Source organism: Lissotriton vulgaris, chromosome 6, assembly GCF_964263255.1.
Source record: "Lissotriton vulgaris chromosome 6, aLisVul1.2, whole genome shotgun sequence".
NCBI lineage: Eukaryota > Metazoa > Chordata > Amphibia > Caudata > Salamandridae > Lissotriton > Lissotriton vulgaris.
Genome location: NC_141694.1, coordinates 157,748,973 through 157,765,803, shown reverse-complemented (window position 1 = coordinate 157,765,803; position 16,831 = coordinate 157,748,973). Strand labels below are relative to the sequence as shown.

Genomic DNA, 16,831 nt, shown 5'->3' with positions numbered 1-16,831 from the left:
TGATCTGGGTAGAAAATTCTTTATTGCAGTACTTTTAATGCCAACTACTCAGAGAAATGAAAACACAAAGACATTTAAATATTTCAGAGGTAACAATTCACCTATCTAAGTTAACCTGCTCAGTAGAGCTGTGATTCCAAAATGGGGGATAGGTGGTGAGGCTCAGGAGAAAGCTCTTCTTCTTTCCCAGAAGGGCATTGAATATGTTGATCACCCTTCTGAGAGGAAGGTTTAGGTAAGTTCTATAGGGCCTTGTACATAAATAGGGGAGCAATTATATTGTGAAAGCAAGGATATAGCTTGATAAATGCAGGTGACAATGTTCATTTAATCAGTGTTGTGGATAAAACCTCTTTACGTGGAGAAGATAGGCTTGCCCTGACATGAAAAGGGAAGTCCTGTGTCTCACCTGCCTTGCATTACTAGCTATTGGGAGCGTGCCCTTGCTTTTCACTAACAAAAAGATCACTGATAGTATCTAAGATAACATGCCTGTTGACTCCCTTAGGACCTCAAAGCCTATGTCACCAGATAGGAGATTTTCACCACCCTGGACAGTTTGCATAGGACCGCACTTACAAAGCTTGAAGAATCAACTCCGGGATTTGTAGGGGTATCCTGCTCATTTTCATAATCAAGCACTCTGTTTCAGGACTGAAGAGCCTTCCTTAGGGGTGACTTGTAGGTATTAAGTGCAGTGACCTCTGGTATAGGGAAACTTATAGCTGTTCTGAGAGGTGCAATCACCAACTCACACAGGCTGCAATGGCAGGTGGACTCCCATGGGTGGCACAATACAGGCTTCAACCCATGAGAGACCCCTGGTGTAACTATGCCCTGGGTACTTTATTGGCATGTACTAGGGTCTTACAAGGGTATACCAGTAGCCAATTGTGGATGTACAAAAGTACTTACCATGGTCAATTTAGGGAGGAAGCACAGTGACTGGGGTCCTGATTAGAAGGATCCCAATCAGACTAGGTCAAAAAACATACTGACACCAAGCAAAAATTGGGGGTAACCATGAGGACAGATCTTACTTGCCTAAACCGACTTCACAACCGGATGTTAAACATCCTCCTTACATTCATGACAAAAAAGTGTCCCAGAGGCACATATGTACATAAAAACCTTTCATAATCTCCTTCACTTCTCCCCATGAACACAAGTAGAACACTGTTTTTATTATCCGTTTGAGAGGCGCAAGGAATGGAGCTCGCGAACAATGCAGCATACCACATTTTACATTGACAGTGATTGCATGAAGCTCCTGGGTGCAGCACTTCTTCACCTACACTAATACGGTGGTGGTGCATGCAATGAGGTAGCCTCATACTGTGATTAAGATGAGAGCAGTCACAGATGTAATACTGTTTGCCAATATATCTATGTACTGTCCCCTATTTTCTCCCCCAGGTTATGGGCAGATTCCACACTTGTAAACTCCGTTATACAATAATAACGAAGACGCGTAAGTAGAATATACTTACCTGAATACAATGCAGAGTAATCGCTATATAGGGATCTGATCTATGAAAGGTCCTGATAAAGGCCACGTATCTATATGGGGGAAAACGTCCGAAACATGTCGATCACTTGCATGTAATGCCAAGGACTAGTAATGTGGCAAATATAGGTCCTATCATCAGAAGGAGGGTTCTTTCCTCATGCCTCTTGGGTATCTAGAGTTATTGGATTAGACGCCTCACTCACTTTATCATGACATTGGCATCTATGTACACCCTGGTAAGATGAAGCAAAACCAAAAGGAGATGATGGAGGGAGTGTTGAACAATGCAAGCACTCACCCCCAGTCAACTGATCTGGGTTTAATCCATCATCATTCTTTAGCTCACTCCGCCACCACAGTTTAGACATGGCCATATGCACATTAGTCTGACCCTGTGCCTCATGGGAACAGTCCAGCCCGAACTGCCAAGCCATGTCTTCCCTGAACCAAAAACAAGCATCCTGGGATCGGTTTCTGGCTAATCAGCCGTCAGCTTGAATCCAGTGGCAAGGAACCCACGTCTGGGCATACCCTGCCAACTTAGGGCGAACAAAGCAAAACCAAAGGAAATGATGGACGGAGTGTTGAACAATGCAAGCACTCACACACTGGTAAGATGGTACTACTAGGGCAGACTCAACCAAATAGAATGGGAATTCTCTAGATAGATCAGACTGGATAAGTAGGGATCCAGAAGAGAGGTATATAATTAAAAAAACCTACAGGTATACCCAAAGATTTCCTTTACTCATAGGGTACCTGGGGTATGGATAAAAAAGGTTTTGAGGTTTTTTGTTGAATGTGATTGTTCAATTAAACCTGCTATGTTTGTGCCAACAGACAGGATGCTGCCAATGGTTGTGCACTGACAGAGCTGGTGGAGGGCTCTCCGCTGCACAAACAGTAGTTTCCCCACCACTACTTTGGGTGTGAGACCACAGGTTTGGTAGGCGTGCCTTCCCACTCTGCAAAAACATAATAAGCCCTATATCTTCTTATGGGGACTTTTAGAGTAAGTGTGGAAAAACATTGGAGAAGAGGATCTTCATCTCCACCTCCTTACCACTCCGGTGGTTAAACTAAAGAAACTGGGTGGCCGTAGATTCAGCTATCTAGCACCCAAATTGTGGAACTCCCTCCCCCTACAAATCAAAACCTCTGGCACCCTGTTAAGCTTCCGAAAGAGCCTAAAGACCTGGCTCTTCTCGAACCCCATTTAGGCTATGGTCCTCACCCTCAATCTCAATCACAGAGCCAGGAAACCTCCGGTGTCAGCGCGCTTTATAAATGTAGCATAAGATAAGATAACATAAGATGGTCGAACATTTGATAGAAGATCATTGCAAATGTTTCCACCTTCAAAGGAAAGATATCTTTAGCTACTGTATTTTGGTAAACATCTGATTGGTATAGTGAAATATCTAAACTGGAGTGTCAAAAGCATAAATGGTAATATATTTGAAGCTCCCTCTTTAGCAACAACGCCCAGCGGTAGGATTCATGTCACCTTGAATCAATCATACGAGTTGTAGAGATTTAAAATTAGATATAATGTTGTCATGGTGTCTAAGATTGCCTAAAACGTTTTTTAAAAATGAGATATTCTTTGGGATATGTAGCATGCAGTTAGCCAGTCATGATCCAAATATTGCAGCAACAAGTGATAGTATGGATAGGATGGCCCTTTAGCAACAGCTACCAGTTTTCATAGTTTTGTTAACTGATTCGCCAGTAGCAATCCTCTGTCTTCAGCATGAGAAGTGTCGTAGTGAAATGGGCTAAACGAAATTGTTCAGTGTTGTTAAGAGAAGTTAATGGTTTCATGTGAGGAGAGGGTCTTCTAGCAGTTTAGTTTGAGAAATCCTCCACATTCAGTATTTTATTCCTCCTGACAGTCTCATTGGGAACCATATAGTTAAGCTATTTAGCCTATCTGTATGTAGTGTATTCAGGTATCGCCATCTTCTTAGATATGGTATTTGGGAGTTCGCTCCTTGAGTGTGGAGTTTGGTCCTAGAAAGGAGCTGGATTGGTTGGAAAATGTTTTTGGTTTTTTTCAAAGTACTTTATTGATTTTCACAAGGTATACAGAAAGCGTATATCAGGGTAAGTAAGAGTATCCAAGGCAAATTTTGACATGAGCATCCATAGCGTGAGGTTAATGTGCCTTTATGGATTATATGAGCCTAACCCAGGCGATCAAAGGTAGAAGAAAAAGGGACAGGCAAAGGAAAGGAAAAAGGAAAGAAAAAGAGCAGAGAAAAGAGGAAGGAGCCTCTTGGACTCTGCCCTCCTTGAAGGAAGGGTGAGCTGGAGAGGATCAGGCAGGAGTTGTCCTGTACTAGGCTCTCCAGTTAGCCAGTTCAGTAGTACATTATAGCATACAGTGTTGAAGACAGCAGAAAGGTCTAAGTGTAGAAACAACTCAGACTAACCTCTAAGTAGAATATCATCTTGGAAATCAGGCTAATTTGTTGAAATCCCATCTGGTCTGAGCTTTAATTGATGGTTGCCCATAAGGTATTCTGCTGCTTAATGTATTTAACCAATTAGACAAATGAGTAGACATGTCTTTTCAGTGTCTTCCAACCTTAAGGACTAACCCTATTATTGAGAAACACTTCTCTAAATATGTTAATATGTTTTAATATATTGTTTGAAAGTATGTTCAATTTCTTCTTTGTTTCTGTGTTTACAGGAATTCCTGGAAAGTGAAGGGATGGATTTGAATCCTCCAGAAGCAACACCCCCAGATCCCTACACTGAGCTTCGCAAAGATCCACCACGCACCTACATCACGCCTTCGGACTGGGACAAACTAAAGCAGTTTATCACGATGGACCGTAAGGTAAGGTGACCTCAACATATTTTATATAGTTTTTTAGTATGTAGATTACATGAAGATGCATTTGTGTATATATATTTTTATATTTTTATATTCTCTCTCTCTCTCTCTCTCTCTCTCTGTCTCTCTCTCTCTCTCTCTCTTGCTCTCTCTCTCTCTCTCTCTCTCTTGCTCTCTCTCTCTCCCTCTCCTCCCTCTCTCTCTCTCTCTCTCTCTCTCTCTCTCTCTCTCTCTCACTCTCTCTCTCTCCTCCCCCCCCTCTCTCTCTCTGTCTCTCTCCTCCCCCCCTCTCTCTCTCTCTCTCCTCCCCCCCTCTCTCTCTCTCTCTCCTCCCCCCTCTCTCTCTCTCTCTCTCTCTCATCCCCCTCTCTCTCTCTCTCTCTCTCTCTCTCTCCTCCCCTCTCTCTCTCTCTCCCCCTCTCCCTCCTGCCCCTCACCCCCATAGGAAGTTAAAGTTAGGTCACTGTTTCTATCAAAAAAGTGTTTTCTCTTTTGCCAATATCTTTGGCACCGTTTGACAAATCTTCACAAAGTTTTCAAAACAAATGGGGCACTCCGGTCAGCTCCTGCCTTGAAAGTTTTGGGATGACTCATGCAGCGGGGGCCGAGGAAAAAAAAAAGGGGGGTCCCAAAACTTGTTTTCGCTATGTTTATTTCTATAGGAAACTTTAGACCCAGCTACAGCACGAACTGCTGAACGGAACTACACCAAATGTGGCAAAAAATTTAGCTTTTGGTCCAGAAAGCACTCTTTTCTTTAAGTAGTGTAAATCCGTTTAGTTTTTGAGATATTTAAACATCTACAGATATCGATATTTGAGAATTGTGAGATCTGATTGGCTGAGCTCTCCCAATCACGAGCTTGTTTCTCATTGGCTGCCAACACTTCAAACCAGAAAGTGTTGACAGCCATCCTGTGACTTGGTACTGAGTCACAAGCAAAAAGGTAAAAAGTGTTAAAAAACAAGAAAAAGAAGAAAAGGGTGAAGGGTAGAAACACCCTAAACCCCTATGCCTGGTCCCAAAAAGCATTATTTAAAAATATTTTCAGCCAGATTCGCCCTGGGTGGGCGAATCCGGATGATATATATTTTTTAAAATGAAGCGCAGGCTCCCACGATTCATTTTAATAAGCCCCCGTGTGGGCCAGGTCCCGGGGGCAATGTGCCATATATGTGGGGGGGGACTTTGTGGGCCCCATCAGCCCCGGGGACCGCCACCTCCCCGGGGCTTTAATACATTTGGGGTGGGGGGCCTTGCAGGCCTACCCAATCTCCGGGGACTACCACCTCCCTGGGGCTACATACATGTTGGGAGGGGGACCACGCAGCCCCCTTCCAGGATCCCTAGATGGCCCTGGAGACCACCACTCCCCAGGGCTGGCTCTAGCAATGAATGAATGAATGAATGTGGTCTTATACAGCGCGAACTTAGCCCAAGGGCATCAAGGCGCTAAAGCGGAACATCCAACACAAAGACAGTAGGGGCAAGCTTACAAATGTGCCTCAGAGAAAAGCCAGGTTTTTAAGGCCTTGCGAAACAAAAGGAGTGAGGGCTGCCCTAAGAGCTCTAGAGGGAGAGAATTCCACAGTCTGGGCACCGCAGTGGAAAACTCTCTACCACCCCATGTAACCTTAAAAAACCTAGGAACAGCAAGAACATTTTTGTTAGAAAATCGAAGAGATCTGCAAGGGGTGTAATGATGAACAAGTGACTTAATGCTTTCCGGACCGGCACCATAGAAGGCTTCATGAGTTAAAACACAGGATCTTAAAGGTGATCCTACGGTCCATCGGAAGCCAGTGTAAGTTCTTGTGTGCAGCCGAGGCTGAGCCGTATCTGGGAAGATTCAACACCATCCTCGCCGCAGCATTCTGGACCATTTGAAGACGATGGATGAGACTCTTGTTAATGCCCATATAGAGGGCATTACAATAGTCCAGTCTGGAAGAGACTAAGGCCAAAGTGGCCTGCTTGCGAGAGTCTAGGGAAAGATAGTGGGAGATCTTTCTGAGGATCTTGATGATCCCGAAACAAGTGGAGACAGTCCTGTTTACCTGATGATCGAAGGAAAGGGCAGTATCCATTATCACCCCCAGGTTCTTGCCGTGGCGGACTGGACAGGGGCATTCCCCAAGCGAGGGCGGCCACCAGTCACTAGACCAAATTTCCTGGTTACTCCCAAAAATCAATACCTCGGTTTTTTCACCATTCAATTTCAGGAAGTTCTCCACCATCCATTGGGAAACAGCCTCCATACATCTCCTGACATTCTGGGCACAGTCTTTTACTGAATGTGGGAGAGAGAGACCATTATTTGGATGTAGTCTGCGTAAGACAGCACCTCCAAACCAAATGATCTCACCACCCTTGCAAGGGGGGCCACAGAGATGTTGAAAAGTGTAGGGCTCAATGAAGAGCCCTGGGGAACCCCACAATGCAAGGGTTTAGGAGCAGAGAGGAACTGACCAAACTTCACCCTCTGTTCTCTTTCATAAAGGAAGGAGGCAAGAAGGCTCAAAGCAGGGCCACCGACACCATCTCTCTGAGACGTGACACCAGTATAGGAGGAGAGAGGGTGTTGAAGGCCGCTGTGAGATCCAACAGGACCAGGAGAGTGGTATGTCCCTTGTCAACCTGGGAACGGATATTGTTGACTACTGCTGTGAGGGCAGCCTCCGTACTATGGTATCTCCTGAAACCATGTTGTGAATTATCCAAAAGGAGATGGTCCTTAAGATAGGTGCTGAAGTGGTGGTTGAGATAAGCCTCCAACATCTTTGCAGGGGCGGGAAGCAGGGAAATGGGGCGGAAATGTTTCAAAACGCCAGGGTCTAGAGCAGGCTTCTTCAGAAGCGGTTTTACGACTGCAGTCTTCCCTAGAGAAGGATAAACTCCCTCCGACATGGCACAATTCATAACCTTCATAAGAGGCTGGATGACCACTTCCTGGCAAGTTTTCAGCATTTTAAGCGGGCAAGGGTCTAGGGGAGTGCCCGAGTTAGTACTATCTAGAAGCCGGTCCACAGTCTCAAATGACAAGGGAGGAAAAGAAAGAAGACTCTGAGTATGCTCACCAGACAGGCTCTTTTGCATCAGAATGGAGGGAAGGGTTGAAAGTCTAGTACCAGAATTTGCAGGTTCCAGCGCAGCATAGATGTCAGAGATTTTGGCATGAAAAAAGGCAGATATTTTGTCACACAAATCCTGAGATCCCTCTATCGGATCTACTACCTGTGGAGATGTTAGGGAATCAATGATCTTAAAAAGGTCTCTAGAAGATTTAAGAGAAATGGTGACTTTAGAAAAATACGCTCTTTTTTCCTCCATAATGGCGGATTTATATTCCTTTAAACATTGCTTATGTTGTTCTTTCTCGCAAGGATCTAGGTGGCCCCGCCATAGCCTCTCTTGTTTTCGACATCCTTGTCTCAGCAATCTAAGTCTGTCTGAGAACCAAGGGGCCGATGGGCATTTCCTTGCTGAATAATGCCTCTTAGGAGGGGCAAGAGTGTCCATTGCTCCTAATAAGGTGTGAGAGAGCTCCAGAGCAGCTGAGTTAGCATCTGGGAGTTAGCATCTGGCGGATCAGCAAACTCCAGCTTATTCAGGAAGGGGGAGAGTACTTCATTATTAACAAGATTAAAATTCCTTCTCATCTCCTGCTTCCTAGGACCAGAGGTAGGAACTACTGCCACCTGAACATACAGGTCAAAACTATCTGACCGCGCTAGTGGGACAGGATGTCCCACCTTCAGCCTGGGGTCATTTGAGAAGACCCCATCAAGGGTATGCCCTGCCAGATGGGTAGGGCCTTCCACCAGCTGGGCCAGACCACAGCAACCCAGAGTTTCCAAAAGAACTTGGGTATCCCTACATGCCATATTCTCCAAATGAAAGTTGAAGTCCCCAAGGAGAGTGATTTTAGTCTCAAGGAACGGCTCTGTCAATTTACTAATATCCTGGCTAAAAGAGGATCTAGGCCCCGGTTGCCTATAAAACAAAAGACCAGAGAAACATTCTGATGGGAGGAAGTTGATAGAACAGTAGTAGGCCTGATAGGGATCAGAAGGAGTAGAGAGGGTCTGGGTACGACAAATGAGAGAGTCCTTGTACAAAATTCCCAGCCCGCCTCATCACGGCCTACTCTGTCCAACCTGGACAGAGCATAGCCAGTGGGGATTGCATCAACCAAGTCAGGTCCAGATGTATCTGTGCCCCAGGTTTCAGTAACAAACACCCAGGTCGGATTTCTCACTGAGACGAAGTCCCTGAAAGCGATATTATTTTTTACCATAGATCTGGCATTAACGAGAAACTCTTTTCCAACATTTGAATCAGAGCCAGACTTAATGACAGTGGGGTTGGTCAGGATCTTCAATTTGAGCTTATTTTTAGTGTCACAGCTTGGGCACCCTAGGTACTTTCTATCCAAGAGGGCCTCAGGGTCGCAGGTATGATGACACATCTTGGCTGTAGGTCTAAGCTCTAACAGGGCCTTTCTTGAGTAGCAGGTCCTTACTTGGGCGGAGATAACTGACGAGGCAGCATCCCTGGCCCCTGGCGCGGTCGTGACGTGGACGGGCGCAGACGGGCTTGCCCTTGGCGCGCCCGCTGCGCGTGTCGGCTGCGTGCAGAGCCTGCATGCGCAATGAGTAGGGAAAGCGCTGGACCGCTAACCCGTCTCGTGAGTCTCACCCCCAATCAGGAAGGGAGCTGTGATCTATGCCCTCCACAACAAGCGGGAAAACCCGTGGTGGACCGGGTAGCTGGCGGAGGAGGCTACGAGTAACCAGATAAGGTGAGCAGGCAAAAGCAAACACAAGGTTAAAATAATGACATTCAGCAGTAAAAACTTTAAAAAGAGCAGCGTTAGATTAATGAGGCAGAGGAGCGTACCACTAAGCGAATGCTTCAATGCAAACTCTGCTTTGCTTCATGGAAACGAGAGCAAGAAACCTGCTTTCGCTTCCATGCCTCCATGAAGCAAAGCAGTACTGCTTTTGGACAAGGGGAGCTGCATGTCAGCAGCTTCCCTTGTCCAAAAGCAATGCCAGTTCCCGCAGAAGGCGGGGATCCGGCAGGGACCGTGGGGGCATTGGGGACCCGTGGTCCCCAACAGGAGGCCAGGCCCTGGGGATGGGGTCCCCAGGGCCAAAAGTGGCCAAGGGAAAGGGGGGGGGGCACACAGCCCCCCCTTCTAATCATTAAAAAAAGCTGCCATCTCGGCGGAGACCCCCCCACCCCCTCCTCCCTGCACCACTCTGCAAACGCGCCTCCTGGTGCGTTCTGGGTTGGGGATTAAGTCCGCAACAATTTTAAGGGTAATTAGGGGCGAACTAGCCCACCAGGTACCTCCAGAAAGCCCCACACAGTGGGATTGCTGAGAGGTGGTCCGAGGTCACGCCCGTTTTTACACCACTATGCAAAAGCGCCTCTTGGCACACTGCTGTGGGGGCGATGAGGTCCTCTGGTATCCTGAGGACCTCACAACTAAAGTGGACTTCATCCCCCGAGCAGCAGTGCGCCAGGAGGCACATTTGCAAGGTGGTGTAAAAAGGGGGCCTGGCCTCAGACCACTCTCAGCTCACCTTTCTCCACTACTCTGCAAATGCGCCTCCTGGCACATTACTGGTTGGGGGATGAAGTCCACTTTACTCCTGGGGGACATTGGAGGCCAAGTAGCCCTCCTGGTACCTCATGTAAGCACAACGCAGCAGAATTCCTGAGCGCTGGTCTGAGACCCTGCCCCCTTATGGTCAGGGACTACCGACCATCCCCCTCCCTTGCCTTATGTTTCCCCCACAGTTATTAAAATTGGACACAAGAGGATTTTCTTTGGAAGGCGGGGGGGTCTTACAACCCCCCAGCCGTATTTATTAAAACATGAAAGCAAAATAAAAATGTTTTAAATAAACAATATTTACACAATTATTTATGCAGAAAAACGTAGTTGACATTAGATTACAATTCATGTAGACAGGTATCAAAGGGCTAACCTTAACATACTTCTAATACAAAGTATTTCCTATCCGAAACTAATATTTTGAATCATAATCACACATTATTACCTTTTCTGCATATCCTATTTGGGCCTATGGCAAGGTCGCTAACCGGTGTCAGATCCTTATCAATCAGCCACGCCCTCACGTATGAGTGCCCATGCGCAGAGGGCCCGTTTACCAAGAGGGTTCTCCCCCTCCCCCACCCCCCCTGGTCACCCATGAACTCCATTAACCAAAAGTGGGCCCTTGCACTCTGCGCCGTTTAGTGACGTCATAGTGCACGTGCGGAGTGGCCAACCAGCCTAGAGAAAGCGTGACTCCCCCTCCCCCACACCCATCCATCCAACCGGATGTATCGCCCCGCCCCTGGAGTTCTAGGAGAGACCACTTATCCCTCTCCCTGGGTGACCCCATTCAAGAATGGCGCCGCCCCCTAAGGACCTTAAATTGACTGCTCACCAATCATGACCTTACTGCCACAGGCCAGCGTAGTTGCCCAACTATCTGGCCCCCCCTATCCTCCTACACTGAAAAGTCATGCCCTGACCTAAAACATCCTAGCCAAGCCATGATGTTCTCCAAAAATATGAAATTGCCCACACTAGTCAGGTGAACCCCGTCCTTTAAGAAACACTGCTCCCCCCTGACACACCCATGTGCTATGTTTTGCCATTGAGGTGACCTAAATAACTTCTCTATTTTATTGGTAATCCTCTTTACCGAGTGATTCAAAGCTTTGACAGTCTCCCCCTCCCCTCCATTTGAATCTGGGTATCATCTGGGACCAAACTATGGTGCAGCCCTGGCATGTCTTAACCAACCAGCCTACCTCAGAGAGTATCTCCTCCATCAGGACCCTTCTCCCCAGTTTTTCCATATCGTTTCCGCCCAAGTGCAAGATAACTACTGTGGGCGGCGGGGTGTGTCTGTTCAGCAGCTCTGTAAAAAAATCCCCTAAACTGACTGAAGCAGAGGCCCCCCCCTCCCATGAAAGGACACCCTGAATCCTCCCTGTTCAGCCCTCCGTCTGTAATTACCTGCCAGAAAAACAGATTTGACATGCTTTACATCCGAATGACCAAATAACCCATACAACATGTGCGTCCTTGTCCTGTGCTTGTGTCCGTCGTGGTGAAGATACTTGCTGGTGATGCGCTGATGGCAGTTTCCGCCCTGCGTGACAGGTTCGAGAAACTGAAATATAAGCAAACAAACAAGACAGGCATCAGTCCAATTGTTCTGCCACCCTCACAACATGTGCAGCCGCACATAATGCTTGTAACAATTAGAAGACCATCCTCCAATTCTTTTGACACTGCTATTGTGCAACCCTCTAGCAGTCGCCTCCGTGGCAGCCCCTATTCGGAACAAATGTGTCCCAAAATGTTTTGGATTCAAACCAGCCCTGTCAATTGTCATAGCCAACACCCTTTTAAATTGGAACTTGGTAAGTGGGGTACCATCTGCATGCATTAAAAGTGTCCCCCCTACTGCACCTACACGTGCATCACTGGGCAGCATGGGTTAATTTGTGCCCGATGAAGTACCAGCCCTTCACCACAGGCTCCTTGATCAGTTTTTGATTTCTTGATGGTAATTAGCAGCGCATCACCTAATATCTGTGCGCGTTCAAGCTGGAGTCCACCTAGCAGATCCTGCTTATTGCTAGCTACCGGCTCCCCTACCGTGAATGCCCCATAAAAGGCTAGTGAAAAAGCAGCTTTAAACAATAGCACTTCCCTTGTTGAACTGCAAATGCCACACAGGGTATTTAATAGTGACGCCAGCCGTTCTAGACCTATCGGCTGTCTTGTGTCAGAGGCGGTCCCCTGGAGGCGCCACCACCCCTTCAAAGCCTTTTTCACAATAAAACTATTTGTGGGGGCCTTGGTACCCTTAATCTGTGCAAAGAAAGCAACTGCTGCCACATGCCGGCTGGCTGTCGCCGCAGAGCGCCCCTCCCTGTGCAATGTGTCAAGGTATTGGATGAAGTTCCCTGACTCATTCCATCTGTCCGCCCAACCATGCCCCAAAAAGCCCCAAAAAAGCGCAGTAAGACAGAAACGCCCCTTCGTAAGCTGTTCTGGTCCTGGGCGCTAGGCTAGCTGCCATGAGGTTCTATAGCTGGGGGCACCAATCTGCCAGAGTTTTTACGGAAAGTGAGTTGGCGTCGCTTCTGCGGATGGTAGATGTTCCCTGATAACCTGCATCTTGGAGCGAGAGAGTGCATCAGCTGCATTATTTAGTACCCCTGGAACATATTTAGCCCTAAACTGTATGTTCAGTTTCATGCACACCAGCACTATCTCTTTCAGTAGGCAGAGTATCATCTTACACCGGGCCGCCTGCTGGTTGATACATTCCATCACTGTCATATTATCAGACCAGAAAATTACAGATTGATTACATAACTGCTGAGGCCAAACTGTCAGTGCAACCCAGATTGGGAATAGTTCCAGGAAACCTATATTAGTTGTCAGACCACTCTCCTCCCACCATGCCGGCCACTGGTATGCCACCCACTTGTCTCCAAGTATGGCACCAAATACCACACTGCCCGCAGCGTCAGTCCATAAACATAACTCTGCAGACGTAGTTGGGGGACCGAGCCACACTACCCTGCCATTGAAGCCCTCCAGGAATGAATTTCAAATCTGCATGTCCTGGTGGACCTCTGCCAGCAGTCTCGCGAGATGGTGTTTCTCCCGCAGACCTGTCATGGACTGTGAGATTGAGAAGGAGAAGGGTCGTGTCATGGGTATCACCCTCAATGCGAAGTTCAGCTGACCCACAGTCTGCTGTAGCTGATGAAGTGTCACTTTGTCTTTGGTCAAACATTGCTGTAATGCTGCTCTAAATTTAATTATTTTGTCCTTAGGTAACCTAAAACAACCCTCTAGAGAGTCCAATTAGATGCCCAAGAATTCTATTGTTGTTGCTGGACCCACAGTCTTTCCCTGTGCCAGCGGGACCCCGAAAGCCCGCATGAGGACGCTAAATTCCTGCAATGCCCACGCACGCTCCTGAGAGCCAGCCGAAGCGAGAAAAAGAAAATCATCCAAATAATGCATGACGTGTTGGTGCCCAGTCATCCATCTAAAGACCTACTCCAAAAAATAACGGAATTTCTCAAAGTAGGTGCAGGAAACTGAACAACCCATGAGCATACACATATCCATATAAAATTTGCCTTGAAATGAAAAACCTAGCAGATGGTGATCCAAAGGATGAACCGGTAGTAGTCAGAAGGCGGATTCAATATCTGATTTTGCCAACAGTGCCCCTGGTCCCAGATCCCTTAGCATATCCCCTGCTTAGTCAAAGGAGGCATATTTTACGCTACAGATTTCTTCATTGATAGCATCATCCAGCGATGCAACCTTAGGTGCTCGCCCTCCTCCTTCTTTGGAACCACGCCCAGGGGTGAGCAAACAAAATTCTGGACAGGGATGTGATCAAACAGACCCGCTATTCTGCCCAAATGCAATTTTTTGTAATCTTGGCTGCTGCCACCCCTGGATTGGACAGCTGACTGGACTGGACTGTTCCCATGAGGCACAGGGTCAAGGCTGATTTGCATATGGCCATGTCTGAACTGGGGTGGTGTGGTGAGCAAAAAAACAATTGATTTAGGCCCAGATCTCTGTACTGGGGTGAATGTATGACATTGTTCTGCATTCTGTCCATCAACTGTTGTTTTGCATTTGTCCCCCCGAGTGGGACGGGTATGCTCAGACGTGAGTCCCTTGCTCTCCATGCCACTGGAGTCAAGCTATCCTGGCTGAAGATGGCTGATAGCCAGAAACCGGTCCTAGGATGCTTGATTCCGGTCCGGGGAAGACATGGCTTGGCAGCTCGGGCTGATCTGTTCCCATGAGGCACAGGGTCAAGGCTGATTTGCATATGGCCATGTCTGAACTGGGGTGGTGTGCTGAGCAAAAAAACGATGGATTTAGGCCCAGATCTCTGTACTGGGGTGAATGTATGACATTGTTCTGCATTCCTCAGGACACCCCCGCTCCGCACGGCCCTCCAGCTGTGTCTGTGTGCCCCCGCCCTCGCTCGCTGCTGATCGTTGCCGTTTTTCCGCTAAGTGCTGTGCCTGTGTTTTCTCTCCACTTGTTGCCTGTTTTGCCCCTGTTTTGCTCCGTGTATCTTTGTGATTGTATTCTAGCCAGTGTTCCCTTTGTGATTGTATTCTAGCCCCTGTTCCCTGTGACCCCCGCTCCCTGCTTCCCGCTTCCCGCTGCCGTACATCCCGGCCCGCCCCTTTTTCTTCTGTGCCCTCCCCGCTCCCGCCTCCCAGCTGCCCCTCCCTCCCACCTTGTCCTTAAATGGAGACCGCGCGGTGCAGGTGAGTGTGACCTGTCCTCAGGACACCCCCGCGCCGCACGGCCCTCCAGCTGTGTCTATGTGCCCCCGCCCTCGCTCGCTGCTGATCGTTGCCGTTTTTCCGCTAAGTGCTGTGCCTGTGTTTTCTCTCCACTAGTTGCCTGTTTTGCCCCTGTTTTGCTTCGTGTATCTTTGTGATTGTATTCTAGCCCCTGTTCCCTTTGTGATTGTATTCTAGCCCCTGTTCCCTGTGACCCCCGCTCCCCGCTTACCGCCGCCGTACATCGTGGCCCGCCCCCTTTTCTTCTGTGCCCTCCCCGCTCCCGCCTCCCAGCTGCCCCTCCCTCCCACTTCACCTTAAATGGAGACCACGCGTACGCGCAGCGGCCACGCGCAGCGGGAGCGCCGATTGTGCGCCGAAGGCTCGCCAAAGGCAAGCCCGTCTGCTCCCGGACCGCGCCCAGCGCCAGGACCCCTGGCCCCCAAAGATTCCAGCCTACCCGCTGAACGTACGACAGCGCCACCCTCAACGCACTCAACACCGGCCGGAGCCCCGGCTGCTACCAAGCCACATCGAGACGCACCCACGGACCCGTCACCTGCCGAACCTGCATGTTCACCTGCCTCCGGACCCACGCGGCACCTGCAAAGCCGACCACCAGCAGCAACCACCTGAAGTGCATCCTGCTCAACACCCGCTCCGTCCACAGACACGCCATAGAACTCTGAAACCTGCTCGACACCATATCTCCAGACGTCGCCTTCCTCACGGAAACCTGGATGAACGCCTCCTCAGCGCCCGACATCGCCATCGCCATCCCGGACGGCTACAAGATCACCCGGAGGGACTGCGTCAACCTCACCGGAGGAGGCATCGCCATCGTCCACAGAAATACCATCCGCATCACGACCAACACAGACGACACCCTCACAGCCGCCGAACACCTGCACTTCCAGATCCACACCGACCCCAAGACTACCCTCAGAGGCACCCTCCTCTCCAGACCCCCTGGACCTCGCACACACTTCAGCGAAGGCATCGCAGACTTCATCAGCCCGCACGCCCTCCCCTCCGCCGACTACATCCTCCTTGGGGACCTCAACTTCCACCTGGAGAACAACAATGACAGCAACACCACCACCCTGCTGGACAACCTCGCCAACCTCGGACTCAAGCACCGACCATCCCCCTCCCTTGCCTTATGTTTCCCCCACAGTTATTAAAATTGGACACAAGAGGATTTTCTTTGGAAGGCGGGGGGTCTTACAACCCCCCAGCCGTATTTATTAAAACATGAAAGCAAAATAAAAATGTTTTAAATAAACAATATTTACACAATTATTTCTGCAGAAAAACGTAGTTGACATTAGATTACAATTCATGTAGACAGGTATCAAAGGGCTAACCTTAACATACTTCTAATACAAAGTATTTCCTATCCGAAACTAATATTTTGAATCATAATCACACATTATTACCTTTTCTGCATATCTTATTTGGGCCTATGGCAAGGTCGCTAACCGGTGTCAGATCCTTATCAATCAGCCACGCCCTCACGTATGAGTCCCCATGCGCAGAGGGCCCGTTTACCAAGAGGGTTCTCCCCCTCCCCCACCCCCCCTGGTCACCCATGAACTCCATTAACCAAAAGTGGGCCCTTGCACTCTGCGCCGTTTAGTGACGTCATAGTGCACGTGCGGAGTGGCCAACCAGCCTAGAGAAAGCGTGACTCCCCCTCCCCCACACCCATCCATCCAACCGGATGTATCGCCCCGCCCCTGGAGTTCTAGGAGAGACCACTTGTCCCTCTCCCTGGGTGACCCCATTCAAGAATGGCGCCGCCCCCTAAGGACCTTAAATTGACTGCTCACCAATCATGACCTTACTGCCACAGGCCAGCGTAGGTGCCCAACTATCTGGCCCCCCCTATCCTCCTACACTGAAAAGTCATGCCCTGACCTAAAACCTCCTAGCCAAGCCATGATGTTCTCCAAAAATATGAAATTGCCCAGACTAGTCAGGTGAACCCCGTCCTTTAAGAAACACTGCTCCCCCCTGACACACCCATGTGCTATGTTTTGCCATTGAGGTGACCTAAATAACTTCTCTATTTTATTGTTAATCCTCTTTACCGAGTG

General features: G+C 48.6%; 1 protein-coding gene across 1 annotated transcript in view; it reads left to right on the top strand.

Annotated features, from left to right (window-relative positions):
• The window catches only part of EFHC1 (EF-hand domain containing 1), a 258,645-nt gene that overhangs the window by 20,386 nt on the left and 221,428 nt on the right, over positions 1–16,831 (top strand). Inside the window, exon 4 of the mRNA XM_086926193.1 lies at positions 4,209–4,358. Within this exon, the coding sequence (XP_086782319.1) occupies positions 4,209–4,358 (150 nt within the window). The remainder of the gene's footprint in view (positions 1–4,208; positions 4,359–16,831) is intronic.